This window comes from Hemiscyllium ocellatum, chromosome 5 (assembly GCF_020745735.1).
Source record: "Hemiscyllium ocellatum isolate sHemOce1 chromosome 5, sHemOce1.pat.X.cur, whole genome shotgun sequence".
Lineage (NCBI taxonomy): Eukaryota > Metazoa > Chordata > Chondrichthyes > Orectolobiformes > Hemiscylliidae > Hemiscyllium > Hemiscyllium ocellatum.
The window spans coordinates 39,098,573-39,121,740 of record NC_083405.1 but is presented as its reverse complement, the minus strand read 5'-3'; the positions used below and the strand labels follow the sequence as shown (position 1 = coordinate 39,121,740).

Below are 23,168 nucleotides of genomic sequence, written 5' to 3'. Positions count from 1 at the left end.
TTACTAATGGTACGTTTTTGCACCGAACAGCTGTTTTGTTTGCACCGTAACTTGGTGGGCATAAAAGTTGCTAACTGTGGGACAGGACGTGAGGGATCTCAATGAGTGGTGGGTTGAGCAGTGTTTTACCACAAGTTTAAGCATGTTTATTTCTCAAATTGGGAGGCGATTCTGTGTCTAAACAGATACTCAAAGAGAAATAGAGAAAGAAGTTGGACAGTGAGTAAACTCTATAATTTGTCATTAAATTAGTGGTCAATTAGCACCATTATCAAATATCACCATTGTTAAAATAGACTATCTCTTTTAGTCACCAGATTTGATATTCTGTGGCTACTTTATTGACAATAGTGTTAAAATTTAAAATGCTGATATAATTCGGGATACTATGTTTGTAAAACCAGACTGCAGAATGACCTAGATTGAGCAGCAAATTCTGAAGATTGGTAACACTGTATTTTTCGTAACCCTTTGAACTTGCATGCTACTTTGTGCATGTAAAAGTAATATGCATCATCAGCACATCAGTTTTATAGCCCATATAATGATTGAGCCAATGAAACATTTTATTTTGAAGACACCAAGTTGTCAACATTGCATTAGTTCACATGTGCCTTCACATCACCCAGCTAATGCATTTCCACATTATGAAAGGGTACCTCATACACGAGGTCTTCCAATTAAGACTTCAAGAATTAATTGGAAAACAGTAACTTGTATCAGTCACACAAAATGACTTTGGTTATATTTGCTGCCATGTTTGAAGCAGTTTTGCCTATCTCAAACAATTATCTTGAATTTCTAACAATCAAAAACATTGTACTGGAAAAATGTGCATTTTGTTAAATTATTTCATCGTCTATATGGTCATTACAATTCACTTAAACTGGGGTGTAAAGCAGCAAATTCTAAGTAATCATGTGATGCTTCAGTATGCATCAAAGCATAAACAATACGACTCTGCTTTTAATAACCTAAAGAGCATTATTGGGGTTTTGGCTGAGATCACTAGAATTTCTAAAAGAATCTTAAAGCTACATTTCTAAACTGTGAAGACATATTTGTCACAACTCCAAATTCATTTCTTGAACTGTAATCAGTTCCTCTTGGTAATATTCTGTTTTTTTTTTAATTGGTAAAACTACTATATTCAGTCAGACTTTGGACTTTTTACTACTTTTTAATGTAGAAATAGTGCAAGTATTTAAAATGTGAGAGAAATTATTGCATTGTTTACATGATCATTTATATCAAGCTTAACTATTAATTTTCTTCCCTATTTAATTTTCCAAGTTCCTCCAAAGTCAAAATATTTGTCATTTCAAACAACCATATGTAAGAGCTTTCCTAAAATATTACCTTTTTTTTTGAAATTCAGAGTTGTCCAATTTTACCTATCTTGTTTGCACATGGAGCTAACAGTGCCAGAGACCCGGGTTCAATTCCCGCCTCAGGCGACTGACTGTGTGGAGTTTGCACGTTCTCCCCGTGTCTGCGTGGGTTTCCTCCGGGTGCTCCGGTTTCCTCCCACAGTCACAAAGATGTGCGGGGTCAGGTGAATTGGCCATGCTAAATTGCCTGTAGCGTTAGGTAGGGGGTAAATGTAGGGGTGATGGGTGGGTTACGCTTCGGCGGGTCGGTATGGACTTGGGCCGAAGGGCCTGTTGCCACACTGTGAGTAATCTAATCTAATCTAATTTAGTTTGTTACAGTTTTGCATTACCTTTAAAGAAATATCAGAGATAGGAGGGTGGGGATCCTTGCTTTTTTTTTAACCTGGTACTTTGAGACAGACATTGTAAGGCATCAATACAGCATTATGGCAATGTAATTTAGTCTTGTAAAGTAGACACATGCAACAGCTGATTTTCGTAGCAAGATCTCACATCAGCAAGTTAATGGTGAAAATAATGTATTTCTGGTGGTTTCTGTTTAGGGATATATGTCAATGAGGGCATTTGAAAGAAATCACGTACTAATTGCTGTAGGCTCTTTCAAACCCATCTGAGAGTACAAACTCCAGTCATTTGCTGTGAAATATGTTTACAAACCCCAGAGTACAAGTTTGCCACCAGACCTGGAGCTGACGAATCAACACACTTTACTGAAAGTGCCAAACTTCCAGAAAGAATGGCAGCGCACTTTAAACACATCCACAACTGGTCATTTTTTTTTTGTCAATGTACAGTATGTGACAGGTTGCTACAAATTACTCTTTTGATTAACCTACTGTGCTGTTGGAAATAATAAACACACAGTTCCAGGAGGAGTTGCTTTCCCAACCGAGACCTAGAAAGTTTGAGGTTAGTATCTGGCCAAGAGGTGCACAAGTCTTTTTTGGTGGGGTGGAAGCAAGGACCCATCCTGCAATTATGCAAATATGCCTGTTGTACAAGAAGTAAATGAGCTGATCTTTTAGACCTGTTCCTCTGTCACAATCAGAATCTTAATTTAAAACAAAAACATAATGGGGAACCTGACAATATGGAATTCTGAGAGAGAAGGTAAAAAGGAAATAAAAGTAGTAACAGGGTAAGAATGCAAAGAGACTAGGAGCCAATATAAAACATGAACTCAAAAGTCTTCCATAGGCACACGTGAAAAGTAAAAGGCTGGTGAAAAGAGTAGTAGTAGGGTGAACTAGGGACTGAAAGGGTATTTATGGACGGTGGCAGAGGGCATAATTGAGGTGTGAATTGCATACTTAGCATCTGCCTTTACAAAGGGAGAGAAAGGAAGTAATTTGGACAATAAAACTGTTTAAAATCAACAAGGAAGAAGTATTAGGCTGTCAATACGTAAGTGAAATTTTACACCCTTATTCAAAAAGCATTTGACTGCTTGCTAGTGTAACCTGACAGGAAGCAGTAGTTCAGGACAAAATTAGTGGTTACTTGGGCTGGCATGAACAAAATTTATGTTTAATTAATTTACTGGAGTTGTTTTAAGTGGTAATAAAATGAGAGTAATGCAGATAATATCCAAAAGATGTTTGGTACAGTGCCATGTGTTGAGATTATGTGCCAAGTTATAGAGTCATAGAGATGTACAGTGTTAGGATATCTGGTATAGATCATGGAATAAAAACGAACAGTATAACATGAATCTGTGGTTATCTGAGTGACAGGAAAAAGTAAGGGGTGATTTGCCTTTTGGCTGAAGAGGGTTCAGAGTGGAGTTTCCAAAAGGTTTTGGGACCATTTTTTTTTGATTGATATCGATGTTGTGGACCTTGGCATACAGGACACAATGTCAAAGTTTGTAAACGATATCAAACTGTGAAGTGGCTGCTGTTAGAACTTCAGAAAGATTATAGACTGCTTTATGAAAATGAAGTGTGATGGAAATCAATCAATTTGCGTGTTTTGATTTAATTCCAAGTTCTACAAGAAGTTAATCTAGGAATACTGCACATGGTCTAACCAAACATAAGTGGTGCAGCCTCCTTCAAAAGCAAGTGCATATCAAAGGCAATGTGAAAGTAAGAACAGGAATCCAGAGCCTGTAAATTGTGCAAAATTCCATCTGTGGTATGTGATCATATTTGCAGCAGAATCTACCTTTGGCAGTCATCCATGTACTCTCCACCAAATATCCCACATGAACTTGATCATCTTCACCTCCAAAAGATGAACAAAAAGAGATACGAGGGATCTTTTGTATCCATTTGAGATCAGGTGGAACTGAAATTTAACATCTCTTTTAATAGTTTCTGATAATTCAAACTCGGTTGTGCTGTTTTGTCTGGACAGGCAGCCAGAAACCATCTTAACCTGGAATTCCTCACTTTTTCAAGATCTCCTAAATCTCAGCCTTTTTATAAAAATATATATTTCATTATCTCTTTCTTTCCATAACCACTACACTAGCTTTAACTAATTCAGTGTAGTGGTGTTTCAAGCAGGTAACACTTTGAAAATCCAAACTGCCTGTTGGAGGATCCTTTTGAAATAAAAAAAACTGTTCAGTAGTAAATTTACAATTTCATGTGTACTTCCTAAGTTTGCCTTAAATCAATGTACACTTTATTTTCTTAAATGTGTTGCCCTGAATTAATTCTTCATACATTTGCAGCTTTTTTTAATGGAAAACGAAAATCTTCATGCAGAACTAGTCTGCACATTTCACAGTGATGTAAGGGCATTGGATTTGCATTTTCCAAAATGTTACACCACATATAGGTAGTTCTGCAATAATGCCATATTTGTGTTCCCGTGCAATGCCATGTAAAAGAACTAATGTGGCCTATGGCAAAAACAGGGTAAGGGTGAACCACCAAAAATATCAGTAAAAATTAAAACACAAATGTAGTTGATTTGTGCTAGGCTAAGTAAATTTTGATCTGTTGTAATTGACATGTTGCATGGTACTGTATAGTGCGATTCATCAGAATCTTTGGTTACACTCAATTGGCAACTGTACTAGGCTGCATTACATTCTAGCCAGTCTTCTGATCCCATCCAGTGGTAACACTGCAGAGGTCAGATCCCAGAATGAAACCTGTCTTGATAGATCAAAAGCTGAATCTTAACTTCTTTTGCTAAGTGTCAGTTTTGTCAGAGGATTTCACATAGTGATGCTTGGGGAAGTCTATCACCTTTATTTTACAAAACCTGCCTGATTTATTACCTACCCCACCTTTTGGTGCCCCTCTCGCACATTCTAGCACCATCATACCATGTGTCATTTCCGAAATAACTCATCACTTTCTGGATATCCCAGAATTGCCCAAAATTCATGGTGCAGTACCATCTGTTTAAAAACAAAAAAAAATTGTGCACCTAGACAAGAGCTGTCAGTCTGGTGCTGCCCTGTATGGTTCCTGACATTGTCTGCTACATCCAGGGCCAATGGAAAATTGGTGCCTCTCTTTGTGGGCAAGGACTTGGAGATGCTGGGGATGGGGTGAAGTGGAGGCAGGACATCCTTTTCTCCCTGGTGAACAGAGGAAGCCATCCTACTGGAACCACGCCAAGCTGGACCAGGGTTAGCATCCAGGCCAGTGCAGTCTCAACCATCTGAAGGAATGCACAGAATGTAGGAAGAAGATCAATTACCTTCTGCACTCTGCCAGTGAAGGTGCTACCATCTTCTGAATACCTCACACTCTCTGTTACTGTACGCACAATTTCCTGCAATGTCTTCCCCGCACTCCTTCTGGCTAACACCTGACCCTGACTAAGTCTGAATCTCTCCTGCGCCGCCTACTCACCCCCTCAGGACGTTTCCACACGTGCACCAAAAGTAACGGTGTGCCACCCACCTTTCTCTCCCTTGCGCACTATGTGCAGAGTTACCTGACTGGGCACCCTGAGCAGCTGATTGACCACATCCAAGCCCCAGTACTGGTGATGTTTTTGCAGTTGGTTACCATAGTGATTAGTCATTAAAACAGATTCACATGAATCTGCAGATATTCTTTAACATCTAAACAATTTTTAGGAAAAAAAAGTCTTGATACAAACAACAAAGCCAAGTTTCAAACTGCTCCTTAATACTGCCCTTTTACTGTTAGTCAGTTCCTGTGAAATTTCACTCTTATCTCAACTTTAAGTTTTTAAATTAACAGATTGCTCCCAGCTTCTTGGCCTCAGGCTGTAGAGACATTTTCACAATGCTTTTCCAAGTCCTCCAACATAAACATTTCACAATACCTTTCACAAAGCACTTCATGAGGGAGCGCATGAGCGGACTGGTATGATGCTGACAGAGTCCAGTGCCAGGGATAACAACAAACAGAAGTTTGCTTTATGCCAAAATGTGGACAATTCACAAATCATGTTGCAGTCAAATTGCATTTAATAAACACGTATTGTAGGTGAACTACCTGTAATTCATTCAGTTTCAATGCAATTTCCATTAAAATATCTTAGAATTCCCTATGTATTGGAATTGTGGAAGCACTAATTGTCCCCAAGGTCTGGAGGGCTGTAAGGAGAAGCCTAGTTGTCCATCCCAAGTTGTGCTGAGGTGGTAATTAGGTCATCTCCAGGATTTTGAAGATGATGCAAAAGCTAATTGTTTCTAAAACCCTATGAAACATTTTTAGTAAATATGTAATAGATGAAAAAGTTAAAATGCTTACTCCCAATGCATTTTGCATTAACAGTGAAGAAATTTTAGAGCTGTCTTTTCACTTGAACCAGTGAAGATAAAAGATCTGGGATGGGTTTTGTTCCTCAACTTGTATCCATTCTTGTGCATGGTTGCAAAAGTTCTATAATATCTTATATGGTGAGTTCCTAGCTTTGTATTGATAATCAGTTCTACTGAGGGCCCACTAAAGGTTAAGTCAAAAGCTGAATAAAAGACATCATTCTGGATTGACCTACAATTGTTTTAGCATGGATAGAGTGAGGAAATAATTTTAAAAGCAGCATCACTTGTCTTAAGTTTCAGTAGATCTGGGATTTAATGGACTTCATTTCTAAGCAATAGCTTATGCATCTGACATAATCTTGAAGCACTAAGTGGGGAAAAAAGTTCTCCCATGCACTTCATAGTTAACCAACATCTGTCTTTTTTTTAGGCAAGAGAAAGAAAACAGGTTTGCATTTGAATGTTTACAGTCAGCTAAACTATTGAAGTGTACTCACTACTTATTGTGTTGGCATTGTAAAGTTAATTAAAGCTATAGAAGCATCTAAATCTGCCTAGTTTAATTTGGATGCCATGTGTCCATTATTTGACAATTTTGAAGTTTTTTTTTAAAAAGACTGTTAACCATGTGGGTAGCATGGTGGCTTAGTGGTTAGCACTGCTACCTCACAGCGCCAAGGACCTGGGTTCAGTTCCACCCTCTGGCAACTGTCTGTGCGGAAGTTGCACATTCTGCTCGTGTCTGCATGGGTTTCCTTTGGGTGCTCTCGTTTCCTCCCACAATCCAAAGATGTGCAGGTTAGGTGGATTGGCCATCGGAAATGCAAGGTTACAGGGATATGTTGGGGGGAGGTGGGGGTGCGTGGGTCTGGGTGAGATGCTCTTTGGGAGGTTGGTCTGACCTTTGAATGGTTGGCTTCCACGCTGTAGAGATCCTATGATTTTATGCTATTCGTTTTTGATTTTTGTATGGCCATGTTTCAGTCTGAAGTTAGATGGTGGTATAGGAAGAGAGAGAAACTCTTCAAAGACTGATGAAAGGAAGAATAAGCACTTTCTTGGAGGTGAATTAATTTTCAAGGGCAAGTCTTTTTTTCAGAACTTTTCTCAGCAAACTTCTCCAATAGTTTGGAGGACTAAAAGTCTATACTTCTGGCTTTTGATTAGACTGGCTTTCTCTTGCTGATGCAATCAGATACTGTTTTATCACATATGTATCTGTTGGCAACTAGTTCTGTATAAAAGTTAAGCAATTGAATTCCACACTAAGTAGTAGGACATGCTTTTGGGATTTTAATGCTTTTGGCTCGGAAATAATACAGAACAAGTTTGCCAACTCAGTGGTAGCAGAAGGGATAAAACAAACTACAAATAATAAGATTAATTGGTTCTTGGCTAGCACTGAGACTAGGGGAAAAGTTTGTGCAATATGATCTGAAGTATGTGTTTTGACTGTCATGTCACCTGTTAATAATGACTTTCTCTATATACTAATTGCAGCAGCAGTCAGAATCAGAAACAGTTCATGTCTTCATCCCTGCCCTGGCTGTAGGTGCAATTATTGGCAAGAAAGGGCAACACATCAAACAACTCTCTCGCTATGCAGAAGCTTCCATTAAGGTAACTTTTTATTTGTATTCTATTGGTATTTGTTTTAACAAACAACTTTAACAATGGGGAAACAAAAGCAAAGTGTTGTAGATGCCAGAAACATAAAATAAAATTTAAAATGCTCAGTACATATGGCAGTATCTGTGGAGAAAGAATTAACATAAAGGGCTTCTCAACCTGAAATAGAACTCCTCTGTTTCTCTGCACAGATGCTGCTTAACCTTCTGAACATTTCCAGCACTTGCTTGCATTTAAGTGAAGATACTTAACAATGCAATTGCAATACTCTGGCAATTTTTGCAGAATATCTTTGAGTTTAGTGCTTAATTTGATATACAGAGAGGAGATTTTTTTGCACATTCACTCACCTTATCCACAATGTCCCTTGCTCTCTGTGGGACAGGGCACCAAGTTGGAACATCTCTGGGACACGAACTGAATAACCCCACCGCCCTGTGGTCAACCACTTCAACTTCCCCCTCCCACTACCCCAAAGGCGTGCAAGTCCTGGGCCTCTTCCACTGTCAATCCAAGCCACTCAATAACTAAAGGAGGAACGCCTCATCTTTGCCTTGGGAGCCTTCAACCACGTGGCATCAACACTGACTTCACCAGTTTCCAAACCACCCCTCCCAACCCCAAATCCAACCCTCCAACTCTGCACCGCCCTCTTGATCTGTCCTACCTGTCCATCTTCATTTCCCACCTATTCACTGCAGCCGCCCAACCTATCACTATTGCCCCCTACCTGTGTCCACCTATCGCCTTCCCAGTTACCTCCTCCTTCCGCACACGCACACCCAAACTCTTCCCCATTTATCCCTCAGACCCCTGCAGTCTCAATTTCTGATGAGGGGCTTGTGCCCGCAATGTTGACTGACCGGCTGTGCTTTTCCAGCACCCCACTCTTTGACTTTGACTTCGACTCCAGCATCTGCAGTCCTCGCTTTCTCCTGTTTAATTTGATATACAAGTGTTTCATACTTTTGACAGTCTACCCATGTTTTTTTAATGTAACCTCCAACTGTTGTTGCCCTGGTCCATCACTTTATCTGGTCAAACATCTTTATTTTGCTTAATGACATTTACATGGTGGCCATATTAATTTTGCTTGTTTAGAATGTTCACTGATTGGACCCTGAAGGCTTTTCTGATTTTCTTCACTCCACCACTGACAGTTGGACATTCTGTAACCAAGGCCTTTAAATTTTAAATTCTCAACTTTTCTCCTTATCCATCATCTTTTAGGATACCAATTAAAATCTTAGATTAAACATTTAATCAGCTGTGCCCAATATCTCTTTACATATCTTGGTATGAAATTTTATTTGAAGATAGCTCCTGTGAAGCACTTTGGGATGTTTTACTACATTTAAAGGTGTTGCGAGCAAGTTGTTACCAGTTTGAAAAATTAAAATATTTTATTGCTGGATAACACTTAAAATAGAGTTGCTTTGTTTGGACCCTCTTTTTGAGCATTCACCATAATTTACTGCATGCACAGCGATGTACCTATATGGTAAGATTGAGGAGTTAATAACTTCAGTGACTCAATTATAAAAGCAATTGAACAAATTTTATCAAATAAATCATTCCATGTTAAAATGTAAAATGTCTATCAATGCTGGAATTATGTTTCTTCCACAAATAAAATGGCTTGTTATAGATTGATTTAGTAATTGCCTTAATCAACATAATCTGTTTCAGAGTTGTTTTTCAGGCCAAAATACTTTCCTAAGTCAGTTCTCCAAATTTCGTGGCCAGTACTTATTGTGCTCCTAAAGTAGCAGCATAGCTGTTGAGGTTCGAATTCTGTTTTTCCTCGTTTGTGGGAATAAAGAAGGAAGAACGTGCTATCTTCTTCAAAGAAGAATTGGTCCACAATCTCAGCAATTATACCTGCAGTTAAATGCAAAAACCAAGAAGTTACTGTTTGGGATTTCCCTGCTCCTCTAAACATTGCATGATATCAATAATTTGCAGAGGGACACATCACTGAAATACAGAAGTGCTGAATTACAATATTTGTGTGATAGATATTCAGTAAGCTGACCAGGAAAGTGGTGTAGCTTGTCAATTCAAATGTGAGTGAATTTCTAACCTAGTTTCTGTCAAACAAACCATCTGCCCTGAAATTTGACATGTACTAGTGTGGAATTTTGTTCCATCAGCTTTATAATTATCTGAGATTTTCAATTGAATTAACTATCTAATTTAAATTTTTTGGTTCAGACCCTCCATACCTCCTCATGGGTGCTTCATTCTGATTAAGGCGAAATGCCATTTTTTGCCCTGTTCACACTGGTCCTGGAACCCTGTAGAAAATATTTATAGTTTTAACTTTCAAATCATACTAAATAGTAATGTAACAGCCTATGGAATATGAGTGAGTTTAACAAATGGTTAGTACTGTTTATTCATTGCTGACTGGAAATGTCCAGGCCATTGCTGTGCTTCAAATCTGGTATATCATCAACATTCTCTAATTGGGATGCTGCATCTTCTGTACCTAAGTCACAAAGTATACAGAGGAACCTCTATTATCCGAATGAGATGGGTGGGTGTTATTTTCGTTTGAATAATCAATTTTTTCAGTTAATCTATTCAAATACCTTTCCTCTGAAGCTCAGGTTTTTGTTTTTAAAAGTCCACTCCCCGTTCAGGAGATGAGGCAGCAGCTCACCGCGCGTGGGACCCAGCCCCCCAACCCCCTGTCCAACACCAATGCCCTGGCCTATCCCCCTCTCTGGGGCAGGTGGACTGGACATCAACAATGAGACTGCTGCTGCCTTTTATGGAGGGAGTCTCCAAATAGTGCACACACAGACAGACACACCAACTGTTGAACAGGTTCCACCGTTGCCCTGTACAGGACAATGTTGGAGAGATTATGTGGGGGGGTGGGTTCAGGGTACACCCCTGTGTAGAATTATGGGAAGCGAGAGAGGGCGGGCATTCCCATCATTTGGAGATGATGCCTGGTTAATCATTGTAAACAAAAGACGTGATCAGTGTTGGAAACACATCTTTGATGTGATGTTTCTGTCAGGACCTTGAGATCTCCTTTGGATAATCTGATGTTCAGATAGTTGATATTTGGATAATCAAGGTACCTCTGTAAGGTGCTCCTGCTGCCACAGTCATGGTGGTAGAGGGAATGAATGTTTTAAGGTTGTGGGTGAGGTTCTGCTCATGACCATGTTTTTCCTTTTCTGATGGCAAGTTCAAGTGTTGCTGGAGCTGTGCGTGAAGTGTAAGCCATTATATCTTTGACTTGCACCTTGCAGATGGTGAGCAGGCTTTGGAGAGTTAGAAGGGAGTTACACTCCCAGATTTCCTAGCGTCTGAACTGCTCTTGGAGCCAAAACTATTTATTCATCCATGCCATGTGATTATTTTGTGGCGAGTAATTATTGCCTGTCCCTAATCGCCTTCAAGAAGGTGTGAGCTGCTTTTTAAACCATTGTCGCCCTTTCATTCTAGGGCCACTTACTGTGCTATTAGGTGGGACTTCCGGGATTTTGTGCCATTTGAGAAGGAAAGCATCTTGCTGGTGGTGGTGTTCCCACGCGTCAGCTACCATTATCTTTCTAGATGGTACGGGTCACGGTTTGGAGGGTTCTGTTTTGGCAGTTAGTTACTGCAGTTCATCTTATAGATGATGTACACTGCAGTAACTGTGCTGGAAGTGAATTTTGGAAGTAAGGGAATGGTTTTGGAATGGAGATGCACAGGCAAGTGGAAAGTATTCCATCACACTTCTGACTTGTGCATTACAACATGGATCAGCAATGGGAAGTCTGGATGTGAGCTACTCGCCAGAATTCCTAAATCCTCACCTGTTCTTGTAGCCATATTTGTATGGCTGGTCCCATTTAGTTTCTGGACCTTAATGGATCGGCCGAGTCCATAACCCTGAGCAGATCCTGGAGTGATGTCTTTGGGCTAAGTTCATTGACCTTCAGTACCTACAAATGTTATCCCTCATGATAGTTATGATTCCAGCCAGCATTTGTATAATGTTGTTCTGCCTATGTTTGGGCAAGACTAATTGTCAGGGGCTGAGTGGCCCTAACAGAGCCCACACTAAACACAGCGAGCAGGTGCTTTTGCATGTGCCTCTTGATAGCCCTGTCAGTGACTCCTTCCATTACTTTACCACCAATAGCGAATAGACTGAAAGGTTGCAATTGCCAGGTTGGCTTTGTCCTTGTTTTGTGGACAAGATGTACTGGGACAAATTTTCACTTTGTCAATATAATACTTTTGCAGTTATACTGGAAGAGCTTCCCTAGAGGTGTAGCTAAGGGTGTGACTAGTTCTGGAGCGTAGGTCTTCGGTACTGGAATGTTGTCACTAACCATAACCTTGGCAGTATCCATTGCCTTTAAGTAATTTGATTGTTATCGAGAAATTGGTCAAGACAGATGGATCATCCACTTGACAGTACTTACTGAAGTCTTTTGCACTGATTGTATGCTGGGCTTATCCCCTCATTTTGAGGATGAGGTTATTTGTAGAATTTTCTCTGTTCATTTTAATTGTCCACCTCCATTCATGACTGGCTATAATTGGACTGTAAATCTTAAAATTGATCCATTTAGCTGTATTTGTTGCATTCAAGTAGTTGTTATTTCTAGTGCCTAGGTTGATACTTGATGATATGACCAGTTTCTTTCTTCCCTTGGTTAGATACAACTGAGTTACTTGGCTATTTCTGAGAGCAGTTAAATGTCGAGCCACGTTGCTGTGGATCTGGAGTCACATGACTCCTGGTCAATATGTAGGTCAGACCAGGCAAGGAAAGCAGGTTTCCTTCCCTAAAGGACATGAGTGAATTGCCAATGATTTTGTTGTCTTTGTTGGACTACATTTTTTTTAATGCAGATTGTTGACTTCAAATTTCCCCATTTGCCACTGTGAAACAGTTTTCATGCAAGTCTGGATGTCTGAATTTGCTAGTCCAGTGATATTACTATTACACCACTGTCTCTTCTATGACTGATCCAGCATGAATGCTGATAGCACTGGATTCAGTGATGGCAGTGCTACTGGCCTCCACTGGAGTTGCTTAGATTATCTCTGGACAGTGATGATTATTGTTAAACTTGAGGTGTGAATGTTTCTCGCCACCTTACCACCAGATTATCCACATATTGTTGCATGTGGAAACAGACTGCTTTGTGGAGGAAAGATAATTTGCAGGGTAAATACCACAAAAAATTGAAGTGAAAGTGAAGTGATTTTTGTGTTGGTTGATTCAGCTTTGTGTGATCATTATTTAGTTTAAGGTGTTATTGGGATTTGTTTTGCAGATTGCTCCTGCAGAAAGTCCAGATGCTAAACAGCGAATGGTGATCATCACAGGGCAGCCTGAAGCTCAGTTTAAGGTGAATATTTCTGAAATTCAAAGTTTACTCTGCAAAAATATATAAATCCGTACCAAGAAGGTTTGTTTTTGCATCAGATTATCTCCTGAACTGCATCTAATTTTAAGTCCGTTTTCAGAACTTGTAATCCGTGCATCGTGCACAAACTAAGTATTTATTGTTGTGGTTCTGTTCACCAAGCTGGGAGTTTGTGTTGCAAATGTTTCATCCCCTGTCTAGGTGACATCCTCAGTGCTTGGGAGTCTCCTGTGAAGCGCTTCTGTGATGTTTCCTCTAGCATTTATAGTGGCTTGTCTCTGCCGCTTCCGGTTGTCAGTTCTTGCTGTCCGCTGCAGTGGCCGGTATATTGGGTCCGGGTCGATGTGTTTGTGTTAGTTGATAGAATCTGTGGATGAGTGCCATGCCTCTAGGAATTCCCTGGCTGTTCTCTGTTTGGCTTGCCCTATAATCGTAGTGTTGTCCCAGTTGAATTCAACTGGGACAACACTACTATTAAAGGACAAGCCAAACAGAGAACAGCCAGGGAATTCCTAGAGGCATGGCACTCATCCACAGATTCTATCAACTAACACATCGACCCGGACCCAATATACCGGCCACTGCAGCGGACAGCAAGAACTGACAATCGAAAGCGGCAGAGACAAGTCACTATAAATGCCGGAGGAAACATCACAGAAGTGCTTCACAGCAGGCTCCCAAGCACTGGGGATGAAACATTTGCAACACAAACTCCCAGCTCGGCGAACAGAACCACAACAACGAGCACCCGAGCAACAAATCTTCTCCCCAAACTTTTAAATATTTATTAACCAGTGGTGGGGAGAGATTCTAACATGCCTGGCAGTCAAAAGAAAGTCTTAAATTATTGTTTTATTGGATATTCAAGATCTTGGTGTGCAATTTGAAACACGACATTTTGAATGTTGTTAACCTACGCATATGTTAATTGATCTGAGCCCTCCAGCATTGTATAATATAGTGACATTCATAATGATATTAATTCACAAACTGTGTCTTGGGTGAATTTAATGGAGTTGGGCTATGATAAAGTACTTTATTAAAAGCAAATAACTGCAGATGCTGGAAATCTGAAACACACACGGGATGCTAGAGAAACTCATCAGGTCTAGCAGCATTCATGGAGAAAAAGTTAACAATTTTGAGTCCAGTATGCCTCTTCAGAATAGAAATCGTACAATCCCTTCAGTGTGGAAACAAGCCATTTGGACCAACCAGTCCACACTGATCCTCCAAAGAGTAACACTTCCACACCCATTCACATAGGGGTAAACGTAACTAATGCATCTAACCTACACGTTAATGAATAGAAATCTATTCTGGACTCCATCTTAAATCGGTTTCTCTCTCCACGAATGCTGCCAGACCTGATGAGTTTCTCTAGCATTGTCTGTTAATGATAAAGAATTGATTAATACCGTTGTTGTGACTTTATACAGTCACGCTGAACTCTTAGCAAATTGATGTTGCATTCATGATGTCCTAAACAACTGGCTATGATAGTTTTCTCTTGTTTTTTAAAATAAGAAAAATATAATTTCTGGGGATTTTTGCTCCTTGGTGGCATATGCTTCAGCAAGAGCATGTTTTTGCACATACCTTGATTAAAATTTTGACTTAAATTTAGTCCACCCATCAGCATATTTTCCATCAATGATCATTTTGATTAATGGATCTTTCACATTTTAAAGTTCTGCAAGAACTTTTTAAATGGAAAATGAAGCCCAATTCCTAAATGGGAATAGTTATATTTGGAAAATGTTTCCTCTTTCAGGCTCAAGGAAGAATCTATAATAAACTTAAAGAGGAAAACTTCTTTGGACCCAAAGAAGAAGTTAAGTTAGAGACTCATATCAAAGTGCCATCCCATGCTGCTGGTAGAGTTATTGGGAAAGGAGGTAAAACGGTGAGTACCAAATGTAATGGTCTCTGTAACTTGGCTTGTGGACTAAATTTATTTTTTTTCATTTTCTGCAGTCTGAGATATAAATAAGGATATGCTATTTACCTGCCCCATCTGCAAACTTTTAAATATAATTCAGTGAAGCCCTACATGCTTTACCCCACTGTTTGATGTTAGCTGAAAATTTTAGCATCATACCTTCCTTATTCTAAATGCTTTTCTTGAAAATCCATGCTGACTGATTTTGAATATCTCTAATATTTTCTTACCTTGTATTTTAGCAAAGCCTCTGCTTTTCTTTTCCTCCCAGTGGCACTGGAATAATTGTTCTTCAGGTCTTTGATTAGTTTAATCCCTAAACATAGAAATTGCACTCCCCTGGAAGTTGTCCTGCTGAATTTCATAAATGTGCAATTGTTTTTATGCACACTTCACATTTGGGATTCTTACTGTTGGGCCATTTATTTAAAATATTTCAAATATGTGTATTTTCTTTTTTTAAAAAGGTAAATGAACTACAAAACCTGACGAGTGCAGAGGTGGTAGTACCACGTGATCAAACGCCAGATGAAAATGATCAGGTTATTGTGAAAATAACTGGTCACTTCTTTGCAAGTCAGGTAATGCCTTTGTCAGCATTAACTTGCACCTTGTTAAAGATTAATGATTTGAAATGTTATTGATAAAATGTTTATCTTTGAGTAGAAATGTTGCTCTGTACACCGGAAACTGCAAGTGGCGTAAGATAGTGTCTCACTTTCTATGTTTTATGGTGTAGGTCTCTCAGTTGGAACATGTTATGGTGTGATACTTTTACCAGTTTATTTCTAACATCACCTGGAGATGTTTGGCCCAGTCTGACTATTTTGCCCGTCATTAATCTCAATAGTTGATGGCAGAGGGGTTATTCTGAAGTGTGGATGGAGCTGAATGAATTTTCTTTCCCCCACTCAGAAGCAGGTTTATATTCCGAAATTACTGATAATTTGGTAAGTTATTGCTGAAACATGCACCAAAGGTCAGGCAAAGAGGATAAAAATGTGAAATCTGTTTGAAGAAGTTTTGAATGTTAAGTTCAAATGTCATAGGGGTAAAAACAATGACTGCAGATGCTGGAAACCAGATTCTGGATCAGTGGTGCTAGAAGAGCACAATAGTTCAGGCAGCATCCAACGAGCAGTGAAATCAACGTTTCGGGCAAAAGCCCTTCATCGGGAATAATCCTGATGAAGGGCTTTTGCCCGAAACATTGATTTTGCTGCTCGTTAGATGCTGCCTGAACTGCTGTGCTTTTCCAGCACCACTGATCCAGAATCCAGTTTAAATGTCATCCCTACTCCTCATTTGATCTTGTAAAATAAAAAAAAAATTCAGAGATTGCTATTTGATGTGTACATTGATGACTGTCCAGTGTCAACATGCTCAATGGGTAGCATTCTTACCTCTAAGTTAGATGTGGGAAGTTACACCAATCTGTGCTGGCACAAGAAATTATGAATTGTTTACTGTACTGTCAGAAGTGTTGGCTTTTAGAGGAGATGATAGTCTGTGGTCTTATCTGAAAACTCTGGTAGATGTTAAAAAGAGGTGAGTTAGAAACAGAAGTAGGTCATTTTAATCTGACAAGCTTTATCCACCATTCAAACAGATAATAGATGATCATCTTCCATTACTCCATTCCTCTCCTCCTCCCTCACATCACCACCACCACTCCAACAAAAAAAGCTATCCCATATTTATAATAGTATCCAGACCTAGTTTTTTTTAGTTTGACTGATACCACATATCAGACTATTTTACAAAACTGGTTTACCTTTGTGATTGACCCTAAAACACAAATCATTAATGCCACTGTGGAAATTGTTTTCCAAAACATATCTTCCCTTGTCCTCTGGGCTAGAGAATTCCAAAGATTGATCATTGATGGATTGAATATATTCCTCCATCTGTCTTCAATCACAGGTCGTTTATTCTGTCACCGTATTTTCTGGTTGTAGACTTATCAGTTGGTGGAAATACCTTTTATCCATACAGGTCTTTCTGCTATAAAGTGCTTTGTCGTTAATGCAAATTTGGGGGGGGATGGGGTCACTGTTTCTAAAGTGCAAACTTTGAAAGTGCATGTTAGTTGTAATGCAATTCCAGCCCCATTAGTTTAAATGGTGCTGCTGTTATTCAACTTCTAATAATACCTGGATTGCATGAGAACAGACCTACTGCGTTATAGCAGAACCGACTATCTATCCTGTCCACTGCAAGAGTTTTTCACATGTTTAAATGGATCATCTCTCATTCTTAAACCCTGGAAAGGATCAGGCCCAGTTTGATGAATTTCTCCTAGTATGACAATCTTGCCTTCTGAATATTCATTGCACTCCCTCTATGGCATCCTTCCTTAGACCAAGAAATCAAAATTGTACATGTTATTGTCAGGTGTCACCTCCTTTTATGCTCTACACAATGGCAGCAAGACTGTTTTGCTCTCATGCTGTAATCTCCTTTGCCTTCTAATTGTTTGCTGTACCCACATGCTAGTTTTTAGTACATCATGGTCAAGGTCACCCAGGTAATTTTGAACACAGCATTTCACAATGTCTCACCATTTAAGAAGTGCTGCACCTTTTTTTGCTTTTTTTTTCTCTACCAATGGATAACATTCTAAATTTTTTCACATTATATTCTAACTGCCACTTTTTAACCCATTCACTTTACCTGTCCAAGCATCAAAGACACGACCTTGTATTATCCTTCCCTAGTTTTATCAACTTGGAAATATTACATTTACCCCTCACCTGATCTTGTAGCCAGTTCTTAGGTGTTACCATTGACCAGAATTGAACTTGATTAAATATATGAAGTGGGGGGGGGGGGGGGATTTCAAGATGGTGGTGACCCAGTAGGTCTGCCCTGTAGACCTCTGCACCAGAACCCAAAGTGGAGCATTCACCCTCTCTTTATTATCTAATGTGGTAGAATAATTACTTTTGACCTTCTAGAACTGTCTGTGTTAGCCATATTCCTAATGATTTTAAACTAAAGGGAAGCGAACACGAGGATCACAACAAGCAGGGACCCCCGCACCAATGGATGCACCCCTGGCTGCAGTGTCGGCCTCCGCAATCACCCCAGGGGAGTTGCCTATGGAGCAGAGCCTGATCTGAGTTTGTGATACTCCTGAGAGAAGATTGATTCGTCAGTGGAAGAGACCCATGCCAGGCTCGAATCGATCTCAGTCATACTGCAGAAGCATGACCAGGAGATCCGTGTCTCGGGCAGCATGTTGCGGAGGCAAAGCAACAGGATGCAGCCCCTGAAACCACAGCGGAATCCTTGGCAGTTCGGGTCCAGGCCTTGAAATGGTGGGTACGGGCCTTGGATGAGCAAGTCAATGACCTCAAATCAAGGTCGTCGGAAGAACGTCCACCTGGTGGGGCTTCCTGTATGGTAGGAGGAAGGTCAGCTCGTCAGCTTCTTGGAGCAATGGCTCCCACAGGTTTTGAAGCTGGAAGTAGGCAAGGTAGGCCGGATGTGAGTTAAGCAGGCCCACCAAGTTGCAGTGTGTAGACCCAGATCGGACCAGCACCCCCACCTGGTCCTAGTGAGACTCCAGTTTTATAGAGATAAACAAATAATGCTGGAAGCCTCTAGAGCACTGGGGAAGGATCCCCAGGCTACGGTATAATAAAGGATCATGAATTATCCTTTTCCAAGACTACTTCTCTCCAGTCGTGATTCGTAAGTGGAAGGCCTTCGATGAGGTAAAAAGGCGGCTGAGGGAGTTAAATATCCAGTATTCTGTTATATCCGGCAATACTACGTTTTAGACACGGAGGGTCTGTGTTCAATTTTGACTCATTGGAAAAGGCAAAGGACCTCTTGGATGCTTTAAAATAGACCGACTGGCGTGAATAATATAGACAATTATGTTTGTTTTGTTTTTTTTCTCTGTAATTTGCCTGATTTACCTGGTTGTTGGGGGGAGCATTTTGTTTTGTTTTAAATGTCAGGGTCATAATTGTTTCCTTGTTTCTTCCCTTTCTCCTCTCCCTTCCCATCATCCTTAGTTTCCCTGTTTATTTTCTAATTATTTCCTTTTATTCTTTTCTGGGGTGGGGTTGGGGGGGGGTGGCGATTGGAGGAAGTGGTTATATATTTTTGTTCTACCAGGAGTGCCTAGGATTACAGTAATGGAGGGGGTGGGTGGAGTGTCCACTTATAACAAGAAAGTTAAAAGATTTTGTATTTTTTTCTTTCTTTGTTGTGTCTGGGGTGGGGGCTTGGCTTCAGTGAGGAGGAGTCATGGCGGAGTGGGGTAAATGGTAGGTATGAGTGCTCCCTGTGGACACGGGGGAAAATCTCCTTTCGTTTGTGTTATATGTTGGTATGTTGGAGAGGTAGCTGTTAGAAGTTTTTGATTTTGGTAGTTTTGTAAGTTTTAGATGAACTGTTTATGATTTTCACTCAACGCATTGTGTGGGGTTCTTCCTCCTGGGGGGGCGTGGGGTGGTGTCCACTGACTGTTTCGGACGGTTATGGCTAGCCATTCTTTAGTTTTGAGGTCTTGCTATTCTCCTCCAGCAGAACCCCCCCTTTAAACGTTCGGCCAAATCAAGGACTAGTGCGGGTGATTTATATCCATGTATTAAGCTTTAATACATGGAGAGGAATATGGGATTTTGAATGTATACTGCCCCTGGGGATGCCCCCATAAATTTTTAACAGATGCGTTTTCCAGGTTGATGACCCTTTGGGCATGTCATACAATTTTAGGGGGAGACTTTAATAGTCTTATTGACCCCAAAGTGGACAGGATGCAGAGGGGTATTGCAGGTATGTCCCCACAATCCAGGCATTGGTGGATCTGAACAGGGAGCTGGGATTGGTGGATGTATGGAGATGTTTCACCCTGAAGGTAGTGATCATACCTTTTCTTTCCCCCCTAATCCACATAAGCACTATACTAGAATTGACATGTTTTTTTTGTCCCATCGACCTTTTTGAATTCGGTGCTGCCTTGCAGAATAGAGAACATAGCCATTTCTGACCATGCACATGGAGGTCAAGGCCGGTGGTAATGGGACAGGCTCCTAGCAATGGTGCATGGACTCTTTCCTCATGAAAGATAGCAAGTTTATAGAGTACTTTTTACGGGAATTCAAAATCTTTCGGGATATTAATTTGTACGGCCAGTAGCTTTGGGAGACTACCAAGGCTTATGCACGGAGTTTTATTGTTCTTTACTCTGTGACCCGTAAGTGGCAAAGGGAAGAAGAGCAACGTTTGCTTGAGGCTCGCCTGAAGGCAGCTGAGACAGCATACTTTGTCTGTAACCAAATTGCAGCAGATTACAGCCCTTGGGGCTACTTCGAATGCTGTGCTCACCCAGACAAAAGAGATTATTTGAGTATGGTGATAAACTGGGTAAATATTTAGTGTACCTGACCAGAAAGAAGGATGTCCTCCAATCTATCACATCCATTAGAGTGTGTGCTGGTACTCTTAATTGCAAAGCCAAAAAAAATTAATGCAGCGTTTAGGAAGTTTTACTCTGTGAGCTGTACCGGTTGAAAGGCTGTGAGGACAGATTGATGAAGATGAAATCCTTTTTTAAAGACCCTGGACCTTCTGGGTGTAATTTCAAAGCCGGGTCCTTTGAATGCCCCCCTGACAATTCAGGAAATACAGAAAGTGGTGAGGCTGCTCCAGTGGTAAAGCGCCTGATCCAGGCAAATTTCAAGGAGTTTATAGATAAGCTGGTGGGCCACTCCTGGATATGTACAATTACTCATACAGTCAGGATTGCCTCCCACCTTCTTTGAGAGAAGCAAATATTTCTCTTCTTTTAAGAAAGGAAAAGCTCCAGAGGATTGCAATTCATATCTTTACTGAATGTGGGTTTTAAAATCCTGTTGAAAATGCTGGCATTAAGGAGAATCAGACAGGTTTTATCAAGGGTCGTAGGTCTACCAACAATATTAGAAGAGTATTAAATATCGTCCAAGTATGCCAGCAAAGATAGATTCCAGGTTTGGTAGTCCCCATGAATGCAGAGAATGCACTTGACCAGGTGGAGTGGCTGTACTTTTATGTCCTGGAACGGTTTAATCTTGGAGGGGTTTTTGCCAAGTGGGTGGCGGTGTTATATAGTGACCCGAAAGCAGCGGTTCTCACTAATGATATATGGTCACATAGTTTTAGTGTCAGCAGAGGCTGCCAACAAGGGTGCCCCCTCTCTCCACTATTATTTACATTTGGTGATCAAGCCGCAGCAGATGGCATCCGGAGGGATCCCAACATAATTGCCCCGGAGCTAGAGTCAGGCAGGTAAAAAATTACCCTCTATGCAGACAACTTTCTTCCTTTCTTACCTGATTCAATGACATCTGTGCCCCGTTTAATAGTAGTGATTAATCTATTTGGCTTGTTTTCAGGGTATAAAACTGTCTTTGTGGAGTTTGCACATTCTCCCTGTGTCTGCGTGGGTTCCCTCCGGGTGCTCCAGCTTCCTCCCACAGTCCAAAGATGTGCAGGTCAGATGAATTGGCCATGCTAAATTGCCCATACTGTTGGGTCAATAGTCAGAGCTGAGGGGTGGTGGGTTGCTCATTGGAGGGTCGGTATGTATTTGTTGGGCCAAAGGGCCTGTTTCCACACTGTAGGGAATCTAACCGTCTAATCTTAAAAAAAAACTAATTTCATGAAGTTGGAGGCCATGCCTTTGGGGGGACCTTAATGGTATATCCAACTTTTGGGATGGAACCAGTTTCCCTTTCTGGTGGTCACAGGGAGGTTTCCTGTATTCAGGCAATTTTATCATCCTGGTCTTCAATTAATTATATAAAAGCTAATTTGTGCAGTGGCTAGAGAAGATAAGGCAGGACCTTTGGCGTTCGGAGGCTTTTCCGATATCTTGGTTGGGAAGAAAAGCTCTGGTTAAAATGAATTTTCTTCCTTGCTTATTATGTCCCATGCAAATGCTCCTTTTGATGCTGCCCAGGCAAGCACTACAGAGGCTTTACACTTGGCTCGGGTCTTTTATCTGGTGCCACAGGCAGCCGCTTATTAAGCTGGTTGAATTGGAGCTCCTGCAGGGGAAGGGAGGTTTGGATTTCCCGGACTTTAAGAAATATCACTTGAGTTCTCTGCTATCCTATGTGGCTAACTGGACCTGCCAGGACCCGTGATCGATCTGGTTGGACATTGAGGCCTCCCAGGCAAAATCCGCCCCCCCTCATCAATTTCTTGTTTATGACAAGATGAGGACTGTTATGGACCATTGCAGAAACTCAACTGTCCTTAACACAGATAAAGCATGGAGAATGATGCGGCAAGGTGATGGCAACTTACCAAAATCTTCTCCTTTCACATCCATAGTGGGAATGTTGGGATTCTGGCTCGGATCAATGGACTCTGGCTTTAAATTCTGGGAGTCTAGGGGAATCTCCTGTTTGGGAGATTTATTTGATGGGACGTCATGATGTCTTTCAAACAGCTGAGTCAGAAATTTGAGATATCTGAGAAAGATCTCTTTGTTACTTTCAGGTTAGGTACTTTATACGAAGACTACATTGATGGTTAGTCCCAATAAGTCGGATATGGAAAGTGCTCCAGTTTACGGGTGCTCTCTTGGTTAGCACTCTCTATCACTAATGCTCCCAATGGTGGGGAGCTTTGGTGGGATTGCACTGTGTGTAGTAACTTAATTGAATATAATTTAAGTTACCTTGGTATAACTTGGTTGAATTTTTTTTGCTTTTTTTTTTAGTTAGTTATTGAATTGTAGTTGTTTGTAAGGTTTTTCTCTCTCGTTTCAGCGATTTTTTAGATTAGATTACTTAGTGTGGAAACAGGCCCTTCGGCCCAACAAGTCCACACCGACCCGCCGAAGCGCAATCCACCCATACCCCTAACCTAACACTATGGGCAATTTAGCATGGCCAATTCACCTGACCCGCACATCTTTGGACTGTGGGAGGAAACTGGAGCACCCGGAGGAAACCCACGCAGACACGGGGAGAATGTGCAAACTCCACACAGACAGTCGCCTGAGGTGGGAATTGAACCCAGGTCCCTGGCGCTGTGAGGCAGCAGTGCTAACCACTGTGCCACCGTGCCGCCCTAAGTGGAGTAGTAGTTTGTTTCCTGTT

The 23,168-nt window shown here is 40.8% G+C and overlaps 1 protein-coding gene across 5 annotated transcripts in view; it reads left to right on the top strand.

Moving 5' to 3' along the window:
• Window positions 1–23,168, top strand: part of LOC132815668 (insulin-like growth factor 2 mRNA-binding protein 3-A) — a 130,826-nt gene that overhangs the window by 104,371 nt on the left and 3,287 nt on the right. For 3 of the 5 annotated variants that reach the window (XM_060824678.1, XM_060824680.1, XM_060824682.1), the window contains 4 exons: window positions 7,600–7,719; window positions 13,026–13,100; window positions 14,893–15,024; window positions 15,528–15,641. In XM_060824678.1, the coding sequence (XP_060680661.1) occupies window positions 7,600–7,719; window positions 13,026–13,100; window positions 14,893–15,024; window positions 15,528–15,641 (441 nt within the window). The remainder of the gene's footprint in view (window positions 1–7,599; window positions 7,720–13,025; window positions 13,101–14,892; window positions 15,025–15,527; window positions 15,642–23,168) is intronic. The other 2 variants (XM_060824679.1, XM_060824681.1) reach the window with 1 other exon arrangement.